Source organism: Conger conger, chromosome 7 (genome assembly GCF_963514075.1).
Source record: "Conger conger chromosome 7, fConCon1.1, whole genome shotgun sequence".
Lineage (NCBI taxonomy): Eukaryota > Metazoa > Chordata > Actinopteri > Anguilliformes > Congridae > Conger > Conger conger.
In genome coordinates, this window is record NC_083766.1 from 29,660,099 (window position 1) to 29,670,638 (window position 10,540).

Here is a 10,540-nt window from a genome sequence, read left to right on the forward strand (position 1 = left end):
CACTGCTTTGTAAGGTTCCTGACTGTGATGCCTCTAGAAATGTTAGTGTCAGAATATCCTTAAATCACATCTTTATCGTCATGATGTGTAAACAAAAACACACGGAAGCAGCAATAAGACACTTTAAAGCTACACATCTTTCTCTAGGCAAGAAAAAGCAGAAATGGTACAAAAATTCCACTACCATCATATTTGACATGATTTATTCCAGTGCTTCTAGAGTGATGGGTTGATGGGAGAGGGATGGGATGTGGGCGGTATCTGTCTGTGGCACTCTCGCTCTCTGGGTTCTGCATCAGAACGTTCCTCACTCCCAAACAGGGCTGGAGCACCCGTATGTTTGCACTAACCCCCTGGCCCTCCCACTGCCACGCCTCTTCCTTGTCCTTGACTTCGCTGTGATTGGTTCTCAGCCCCGCTCACGGAACTCAGCCCCCACCCCCTTCAACACCCCCAATTCGATGGACGTGCATGAGTCACTGAGTCCTCTGCATTTAGAGGATTCATATTAAACCGACCGAAGGCTTGCCTCTAATCGGCATTCAGCAAGAGAGCAGGCGGACAGTAGGAGTGTATCAAATACAGCCAGCTTCAGAAATCCCATAATTCCCTGTTCCATATGTATATTTCTGCTGCTGGCAGGGCAGGCATGCTCTGTTGTCAGGGAAGCTTCAGTGAGTCAGCGACTGCTTGGGTCCACATACTCTGCAGAAAAAAAGTGTGGGAATGACTCCGTCAAAGCACAGGTTTAAATCAGGAATTTAAGCCACATTACTGCCCTCCAGGGATCTGCACAGACCATCTAAAATTTGATTCGGGAAAGAGGAGTGTGAAAATGAATTGTTCCATGCTGCAGGAAATTGGGCTTAATGGTCTGTACCGTGTTAAAATGGCAGCTGAAGCCCTAATTATTGCTTGGTGTATATCCACTGATTAAGTCTGTCCTTGTATATGTGCTGTAGAGTTTTGCGAGTCCATTGGTCAATACAGATATTGGTGTTGAATTACAAATGAGTATTTCTGCCACAATATGTATTACCGGAGTTGGGCAGCAGATGGCACTTTTTATTTTCCATTTTCATTTTGTTTTTTGTTTTGTTTTTCCCCTGCAAACCTTGATTAGTACTAATGCTGTCGGCACCAAACCGATGAGCACGGCATACTCTGGTGGTCAGAATCTGGTAGCGTGAATCACTCTCGTAGCTTCGTAGCTTAGAGAATCCCAAGTTTTTAGGCCGGGAACTGCAACGTTTTAGTTCAGGTCGGTTTTTGACAATGACAGCGAATAGTGAGACACAGCAACCGTTTAAAAATGCTATAAAACCAGTTCGAAGTTAAATTAATTTCAAATTGCCTGAAATGGAACTGGCTCACAGCTATTCTTTGGCGTCTCTCGACGGTTCCTCTGCAGCTCGTGTCCTTTGTTGACATTCTCTCAGAACGGTTATGGCATGGGAAGAGCTGCGATGTCCACAGTAACGTCCAGCACAATCAACATCAACACGACTGCCAGCTTTGTTCAATTTTGGGCAGTCTCGCAAACATTTTACTTCAAACGTATTTTCTTTCATTTTTAATGGCACATTAGCACTTTGTCTATTGCCTATTATTCTTTTAAAAGCACCAAAACCTCAAACATAAAATGTATGAAACATAATTTCTTTCAATGAACCGATTTTAGGGAAAGCACTTGTGTGGAGAGGCTAAGGCTTAAGAATCTGTCTGTCTGTTGGTCTGTCTGCTGGTCCGTCTGCGTGTGGAAGGGTGTGGGTGTTGTTCCTAAGCAGTGGTGATGGTAGGTGATGGGTGTGGGTGGGTGGGTGGGGGTGTGTGTGTGTGTGGGTGTGTTTAGGTGCTAAGCAGAGGGAATGGTAGGTGATGGGGGTGTGTATGGGTGTGTGTTGGTGGGGAATGGTAGGTGATGGGTGTGTTGGAAAGGGAATGGTAGGTCATGTGTGTGTTGGTGCTAAGCAGAGGGAATGGTAGGTAATGGGGATGTGCCATTATAAGAGCTGAGACGGGATTGTGATGCATTACCCAGGATCCCCTTGGCCTGCGGCCACTGACTCTTCCTGTTCAGTCCCATCAGGGTGAAGTAGAGGTCGGCTAGCAGGGGGTTTTCACCCCTTCAGTTCAGCGTTCCTGAAACACTGCTCTGTTTTGCCTCCCATTTTGTGGCATCAAAACTGATACAATCTGTTTTACTGCTATCGCATGTAGTTCCTCTTTGAGAAAGAACATTCACTAGATTCACTGGTAATACAACAAGCAGAATGACCAGTTATTTAAGTTGTATTGTAAAATCATTATAGCTTCCTCTGGAAATTAAATGAAATGTAATTAGTGAATTACTTGAATTGCATGAATTTGTGTGCCTCTGAGCAGTTGAGGATCTGTGAGTGTAGCATGCCCTGAATAGACCCGCAGATGGGGCAGTGGGGGAGCCCTATTTCGTGAGGTTATAGTGGGCGTGTTAATGAAGCCCTCCATGGGAGACGAGCAGAGAGCAGTCTGGGGGACTGGAGCAGGGAGAGTCTCGGCCTGTCCGGTCCTGGGTTCCACTAATGAATCTGCACTGAATGAGGTGATAAAGGTGTGGCAAGGGAGACTAAACTTGTGCCGATTCTTTTCGAGGAGTCCGTATGAGGGAGAGGGTCGGGATGAGGCAAGCAGGTGAGGAAAAATCCGCCCGACTGGCTGGCCGACCCGCCAATTCGTCCCTCAATCAATGACCAAATGACACTAATTAAGCATATGGTTATTTTGGAGAAGGGCTGTTTAATTTGGTAATAATTGGTGAAAGAGAGACTGTTCCAAAATGATTTGGGGTGGGGGTGGGTGGGTTCTATTCTAATTTTAGTCATTTTCAATGTGATGTCAGTATTTGTGTGCTAGTTCCTATAGCAGAGGTATAGGTTTTTATTGTTAAAGATGCTCCGTTGGCCTAGGTGGGTACTGCAGGTATGGCAAGTGTAGAGTGAAATGTGTTATTTTTGCTATGTACTTCAGGTATTTGGGTTTTAGTTTAGTTTTGGGTTTCGTCCAAAACCTTCCACTTTTTCCCATGGATTAATGCTTTGGTTGCATAGGCAGTGCTTTGGGGGCCATTGTCTTGCTGCAGGATGCCAAGGTTGGGGAAATTGTTTTAAAATCTGTCTGTACACTTCCAAATTCATCTTACTGCTGCCATCTTCCATTATGTGTGAAAAATAATAAGAGTCGACACAAAAACAGCTGTTTCTGTAAAATGGTGAAACGTATCGACGCGTACGTTTACAAGCTGATTGTCTGTTAATCTTTTGACCTCAAATCCAAATGCCTTTTAAATTGTTAGCAGAAATAACACATTTCACACTACCGTTACCATACTTTGAGGGCACTTCTGCATAGCCACTGTACTCTGTGTTCAAAGCCACACTGCATTATGGTTCAGTGCGATTACAGTACTGTAAGTTAGGTTGTGCACTGCTTACACAAGACTTGACACTCTCCTGGCCTCATTGTGAATTCCATTGGCCTTAAATAGCTGTCAGACAGTGAGCTAAAACATAACATCTCCCACAATGCTTGCTGTTGCCACTCCACGGTAGTGGTGTGTGGATAGTGAATGGTGGCTGATTAGTAGAGCAAGGTTCTGTAATATTATTAAAGTATGGGGTGTGTGTGTGTGTGTGTGTGTGTGTGTGTGTGTGTGTGTGTGTGTGTGTGTGTGTGTGTGTGTGTGTGTGTGTGTGTGTGTGTGTGTGTGTGTGTGTGTGTGAGAAGGACTGACAGACGGTCACTATTTAAGAATCTCTTTAAAGCACACTCTCCCTTGAGAGGGTGAGAGCAGGTTAGTGCACAGAATGTTCAGGACTCATGATTGTGTTCTCTCTCACCATCACCCTCCACCTCCCTGTGAACTACCATCGCTTTTCCTAAACATTCTCTTCCTCCTCCATCATTTCCCCAACTGTTGTTTTTTCCCCCTTCCCCTTTTCCATGGTTTCTAATCTCTCCTTTTCTCTCCATCTTCTACCTGTTCCTCTTCTGTCTCTCCCTTTTCCCTGTCCCTCCCTGTCTCTTTTCCACTCTCTCTTTCTTTTTTCCCCCCCCCTCTCGCTCCCTCACTTTCTGTCCGTCCCCCCCCCCCCCCCAGGCCGATGCTGAGCACTGCCGATAAGCGTGAGAAGGCCCCGTTGGCGACCCTTGGCCCCGTGGGGGACGAGAACAAGGACTCCCTGTCGTCCTCGTCCAACGTGCCCAGCTCCCTGACCCCTCCGCCGCTGCACTCCCACCTGGGCCGGGACACCAAGCCCCGCTCCCTGCGCTTCACCTGGAGCATGAAGACCACGTCGTCCATGGAGCCCGGCGAGATGATGAAGGAGATCCGCAAGGTGCTGGACTCCAACAGCTGCGAGTACGAGGCGCGGGAGCGCTTCATGCTGCTGTGCGTGTCGGGGAACCCGGCGCGCGACGACTTCGTGCAGTGGGAGATGGAGGTGTGCAAGCTGCCCCGCCTCTCCCTCAACGGCGTGCGCTTCAAACGCATCTCCGGCACCTCCATCGCCTTCAAGAACATCGCCTCCAAGGTGGCCAACGAGCTCAAACTGTGAGGGCTGGGGCGGGCGGGGGAACAGGCGAGGGAAAGGGGGAGGACTTAAACATTGGGGGGGGGGAGGGGGCGGCTCAAGAGGAGGACTAATGATGGGGGAGAGACTGTTCCCCAAGGTTCCTGTAGGAGGAGAGGCGGAACTCCAGCTTTGAGAAATGGAAGGAGCGGAGGAGACTTCAACCAAGGGTTCAACCAAGAGAGCTGGCACTTTGAGCAGGCGGCCAGAGGTTTCGGTTAAACTAGTGTGCATAGACTTCACAGGGCAGAAGAGGTTTGGGTGTGTACAGATTTTGAGGGGGTGGTTTGTTTTGAAGAGGTTTTTTTTTTTTTTTTTTTTTTTATTTGGGGGGGGTTTCTGCTTCACCTGTACCATCACTTTATTTTTTTGGGATGTCCTCTTGCATGGATATTTTTGTTCCCTGGTGCGATTCCTTCGTTACGCCTCATATCTCATTTCAGAAAGCGTGGAATGTTAACTGGGAAGTATTAACTGGTTAATATAATGATGTGGGTTTCCCTTTCTACACTATAAACTCAAACCAGTTTCTGTCGCTGAACATTGTGAAACACCCCCCCGTTTACTCTGCTCTAACCCAAACTATGGTAAAGTACCATAATACTTGAGTATCACTCACTCCTGGATCCATTTATCTTGCAAACAAACTGAGAGCTGCAAAATGACACTGAATGTACAACCATGATGGGCAATTCCACGTTTATAAATTTTCAGAAGTTCCAGGTGTTGGATTGGCTCAGACCAGACCGCATACGGCAGCTCATCCCATTCAATGATCTGTGAGGCTTCCGTCACTGCAGTACAGGAGCAGTGTGAACCCAGGCTCAACTGACAGTTTGGATTTGAACCCGAAGAACCTCTTATCCTCGGTTTTGCCCTCCTCCTTCTCTCCCACGTTGCTTTTCCACAGCAGGGGTTATTTTATTTTGTTTTCTGATTTAACTAATTAAGGGCCAATTAAGTAATTATTGGTGGATTGTATTGTAATTAAGAGTTGTTGGTTGGTTTCAAAGTGCTGCACTGGAGTGAGTCGGTTCTGTTGCCTTTCTGGAGAAAATTATTAATATTATAAGAATAAACAAAAGTTGAATGATTTTTGTTTTTGTTTTTGTGTTTTATTTGATTGAGTCTCACCCTCTGCATGGGGTGTGCCCCATATTTCTCCAACACGTCCCAAAGCGAAGATAGGGAGATGAAATGTCTATTCATGTATATCACTGGAAAAGGAGGGTTATTTCCATGTTTCTTTTTTATGTAGAATCAATGGACTTGAGGTCCTTCTATCTCCTGAATTTCATTTTGACTGAGCAAGTAAAATGGCTAAGTGACTTAATTCAAGCTTAAAATGTGTCTTGTTTGCCCCCAAACAGTATTTGTCTGTGTACTACATTGTGATTCAGTGTACATTACACATCATGGAGTTTTTGCAGGGTTGCTGACACACATGCATCATGTAGAATTATTAATTCTACTTGTTTTGTCACGCTGCACTGTTTGTTCCAAAAAGATTCCAACTGTAATGAATAGATCGGGTACCCATCATAAATGTCAGGTTTCTGGAGTTTAAAAAGTGTTTTATTTTTTATTTTGTGGATGCTTAACCTTTTGTTAACTGGCAGTGCTTTGTTGAATAGCCAAGTTTCGGGGTGCCCAAAGTCTGCCAAACTTCTTCCTACTTTGGTAATGTGGTTTTAAGATCAGCTGAAAATGTGTTCTTAGTACCACAAGAATTGGCTGGCTACCACAGACTCCCTGTACTGTACATATCCTAATTACATACATCCACTCGCGTGTTTCTATTTAAGGTGTGCTTTCTACATTTTTCTGCTGTGTGCACCTTTTCCTCGCTGAGGGAGGGGGAAGAAGGAGTAGCTCCTGTCCTTGAGTGGAAACTCCAATCCAAGCGTAGAACAGCACATTTCCTCTTTCTGCTGGTTACTGGTGACTTACTTCATGTGCTTGAACCAAACTGCTGGAGGTGCGCAACTGTGCTACTCCAGTCCGTGCAGTCTGGTCAAATGGACTTCTGGACAGGAGGCCGTCCCACTGTAACCAGGGCAGGGATTGGATGACGGTGGAGTGAGGAAGACTGGCAGTCAGCCCCTCCATTTCCCCCCCCCGTGTCCCTGTGAGCTGAGCTGCAGTCAACATGGTCTCTTTGCTGTATATTCAACTTGCATTTCCTTTCAGGGAACATACTATGGATTCAACTCTCCAGCGCACTTGTCTGAGCCAATCGGAATCAAATGACTTTTGACCCTTTTTGGAGAGTGTTTAAAAGTGTAAAAATGTGAATAAAGAAAAGATTTTATTGTAACCGTTACATTTAACCGTAGCCAAGAGATTGCTGTGGGGCAGAGTATGCGGTTTTGACCTCCGTACAGATTGGCCACCTGTGCATATCTGAATATCTAATCTTGCACATGCTGTCAGATGATTGTTACAAGGCTGCTGGGAATTTCTACTGGGTTGAATTTCTCATTGTACATTGTAATTTACATTTAAAATGTTGGTGCATTGCTGGTGAAACTCAGAATTTATTTTGTCCATCTTTTGTGAAAAGAAACCACTAATTCTACCATAAAATAAATTGCATCAAAGACAAAGCTAGTTGTGTTTAGTCCGCAAACAAAATCAATGATGATGCAAAGTAATTTGAACCTGGAGCTAAACCCCTATTGTTTAAGCGTAGAGAACTTAATTTGATTGTTTGGTTCCATTTTCGTAAAGTGTTGGGTAGGAGAGCTCATCTAAGATCTGTTTTGTCATTTAGGCTATGATGATGATATGGACAGGAGAAACTTACTTTTAGGTCTGCACTCCTACTGTCCATTAGCACACAACATACTATTGGATCAACCAGAGGTATACAATGCAGAAGAAGAACAAAGTTTCATATTGATTAGAAACTTCCGACCTTACCATCTACTTGGTTGAACAATAAAACTTTTCTGACCAGACCAAACTTTGGCATTGTATAATCTTTGAATAAATTATTTGACTTCATTTTGTTTGTGACTGCTTTTAACCAGCATATTTACGAGTATTTCAAGTCTGGATACCATACACCAAGTGGCGCTGATATAGGAAGTCAAAGTATGTTTCAGTGTAAACAAATGATCAAAACCTGCCAAGCCATAACCGTAACAACTCATTTGGTTTTGTACAGAAATAGGCCTATTATACCTTTTTATGTACTCAAAGTTTCATGTTGATCGGAAACTGTCCACCTCACCAACTACTTGATTGAATATTTAACACTTTTTGGGCCATTCTTAAATCAAAAGATCTACTTGTCTTAGAAGTCATATGATTTTTTAAATTATATATATATGTATATATATATACACACACATACATACAGTGGTGTGAAAGTGTTTGCCCCCTTCCTTTTTTTTTTTTTTTTTTGCATGTTTGTCACACTTAAATGTTTCAGATCAAACAAATTTAAATATTAGTCAAAGAACACAAGTAAACACAAAATGCAGTTTTTAAATGAAGGTTTTTATTATTAAGGTAGAAAAAAAATCCAAACCTACATGGCCCTGTGTGAAGAAGTGATTGCCCCCTAAACCTAATAACTGGTTGGGCCACCCTTAGCAGCAACAACTGCAATCAAGCGTTTGCGATAACTTGCAATGAGTCTCTTACAGCGCTGTGGAGGAATTTTGGCCCACTCATCTTTGCAGAATTGTTGTAATTCAGCCACATTGGAGGGTTTTCGAGCATGAACCGCCTTTTTAAGGTCATGCCACAGCATCTCAATAGGATTCAGGTCAGGACTTTGACTATGCCACTCCAAAGTCTTCATTTTGTTTTTCTTCAGCCATTCAGAGGTGGACTTGCTGGTGTGTTTTGGATCATTGTCCTGCTGCAGAACCCAAGTTCGTTTCAGCTTGAGGTCACGAACAGATGGCCGGACATTCTCCTTCAGGATTTTTTGGTAGACAGCAGAATTCATGGTTCCATTTATCACAGCAAGTCTTCCAGGTCCTGAAGCAGCAAAACAGCCCCAGACCATCACACTACCACCACCATATTTTACTGTTGGTATGATGTTCTTTTTCTGAAATGCGGTGTTACTTTTACACCAGATGTAATGGGACACACACCTTCCAAAAAGTTCAACTTTTGTCGTCAGACCACAGAGTATTTTCCCAAAAGTCTTGGGGATCATCAAGATGTTTTCTGGCAAAATTGAGACGAGCCTTAATGTTATTTTTGCTCAGCAGTGGTTTTCGTCTTGGAACTCTGCCATGCAGGCCATTTTTGCCTAGTCTCTTTCTTATGGTGGAGTCATGAACACTGACCTTAACTGAGGCAAGTGAGGCCTGCAGTTCTTTGGATGTTGTTGTGGGGTCTTTTGTGACCTCTTGGATGAGTCGTCGCTGCGCTCTTGGGGAAATTTTGGTCGGCCGGCCACTCCTGGGAAGGTTCACCACTGTTCCATGTTTTCGCCATTTGTGGATAATGGCTCTCACTGTGGTTCGCTGGAGTCCCAAAGCTTTAGAAATGGCTTTATAACCTTTTCCAGGCTGATCTCAATTACTTTTTTTCTCATTTGTTCCTGAATTTCTTTCGATCTCGGCATGATGTCTAGCTTTTGAGGATCATTTGGTCTACTTCACTTTGTCAGGCAGGTCCTATTTAAGTGATTTCTTGATTGAGAACAGGTGTGGCAGTAATCAGGCCTGGGTGTGGCTAGAGAAACTCAGGTTTGATAAACCACAGTTATGTTTTAACAGGGGGCAATCACTTTTTCACACAGGGCCATGTAGGTTTGGATTTTTTTTTCTCCCTTAATAATAAAAACCTTCATTTAAAAACTGCATTTTGTGTTTACTTGTGTTGTCTTTGACTAATATTTAAATTTGTTTGATGATCTGAAACATTTAAGTGTGACAAACATGCAAAAAAATAAGAAATCAGGAAGGGGGCAAACACTTTTTCACACCACTGTATATATATATATATATCATAAGTTTACATACCATTAGTGGTTGGGTGAAGCCATTTATTATCAAACAATTGTGTTTGCTCTTTTTAAATCATAATGACAACAGAAACTATCCAAATGACCCTGATCAAAAGTTTACATACCCTAGTTCTGCCCCCTTTAACATCAATGACAGCTTCAAGTCTGTTGTGGTAGTTGTGGATGAGGCACTTTATTCTCTCAGATGGTAAAGCTGCCCATTCTTCTTGGCAGAAAGCCTCCAGTTCCTGTAAATTCTTGGGCTGTCTTGCATGAACTGCACGTTTGAGATCTCCCCAAAGTGGCTCAATGATATTGAGGTCAGGAGACAGGTGGCCACTCCAGAACCTTCACTTTTTTCTGCTGTAGCCAATGACAGGTCGACCTGGCCTTGTGTTTTGGATCATTGTCATGTTGGAACGTCCAAGTACGACCCATGCGCAGCTTCCGGGCTGATGAGTGCAAATTTTCCTTCAGTATTTTCTGATAACATGCTGCATTCATCTTGCCATCAATTTTGACCAAGTTCCCAGTGCCTTTTTAGCTCACACATCCCCAAAACATCAGTGATCCACCTCCGTGTTTCACAGTAGGAATGGTGTACCTTTCATCATAGGCCTTGTTGACTCCTCTCCAAATGTAGCGTTTATGGTTGTGGGCAAAAAGTTCAATTTTGGTCTCATCACTCCAAATAACTTTGTTCCAGAAGTTTTGAGGCTTGTCTCTGTGCTGTTTGGCATATTGTAAGCGGGCTGCTTTGTGGCATTGGCGTAGTAATGGCTTTCTTCTGGCGACTCGACCATGCAGCCCTTTTTTTTTCAAGTGCCTCCTTATTGTGCATCTTGAAACAGCCACACCACTTTTTTTTCAGAGAGTTCTGTATGTCAGCTGAAGTTATTTGTGGGTTTTTCTTTGCATCCCGAACAATTTTCCTGCCAGTTGTGGCTGAAATTTT

At 43.8% G+C, this 10,540-nt stretch overlaps 1 protein-coding gene across 18 annotated transcripts in view; it reads left to right on the forward strand.

The window, feature by feature from the left end:
• LOC133133025 (serine/threonine-protein kinase MARK2-like) overlaps positions 1-4,597 on the forward strand; it is a 40,353-nt gene extending 35,756 nt beyond the window's left edge. For 14 of the 18 annotated variants that reach the window (XM_061248944.1, XM_061248949.1, XM_061248957.1 and 11 more), the window contains 2 exons: positions 2,635-2,673; positions 4,139-4,597. In XM_061248944.1, coding sequence (XP_061104928.1) covers positions 2,635-2,673; positions 4,139-4,595 — 496 coding nt within the window. In that variant the 3' untranslated portion in view covers positions 4,596-4,597. The remainder of the gene's footprint in view (positions 1-2,634; positions 2,674-4,138) is intronic. The other 4 variants (XM_061248948.1, XM_061248955.1, XM_061248953.1 and 1 more) reach the window with 2 other exon arrangements.
• Positions 4,598-10,540: the final 5,943 nt, after the last annotated feature.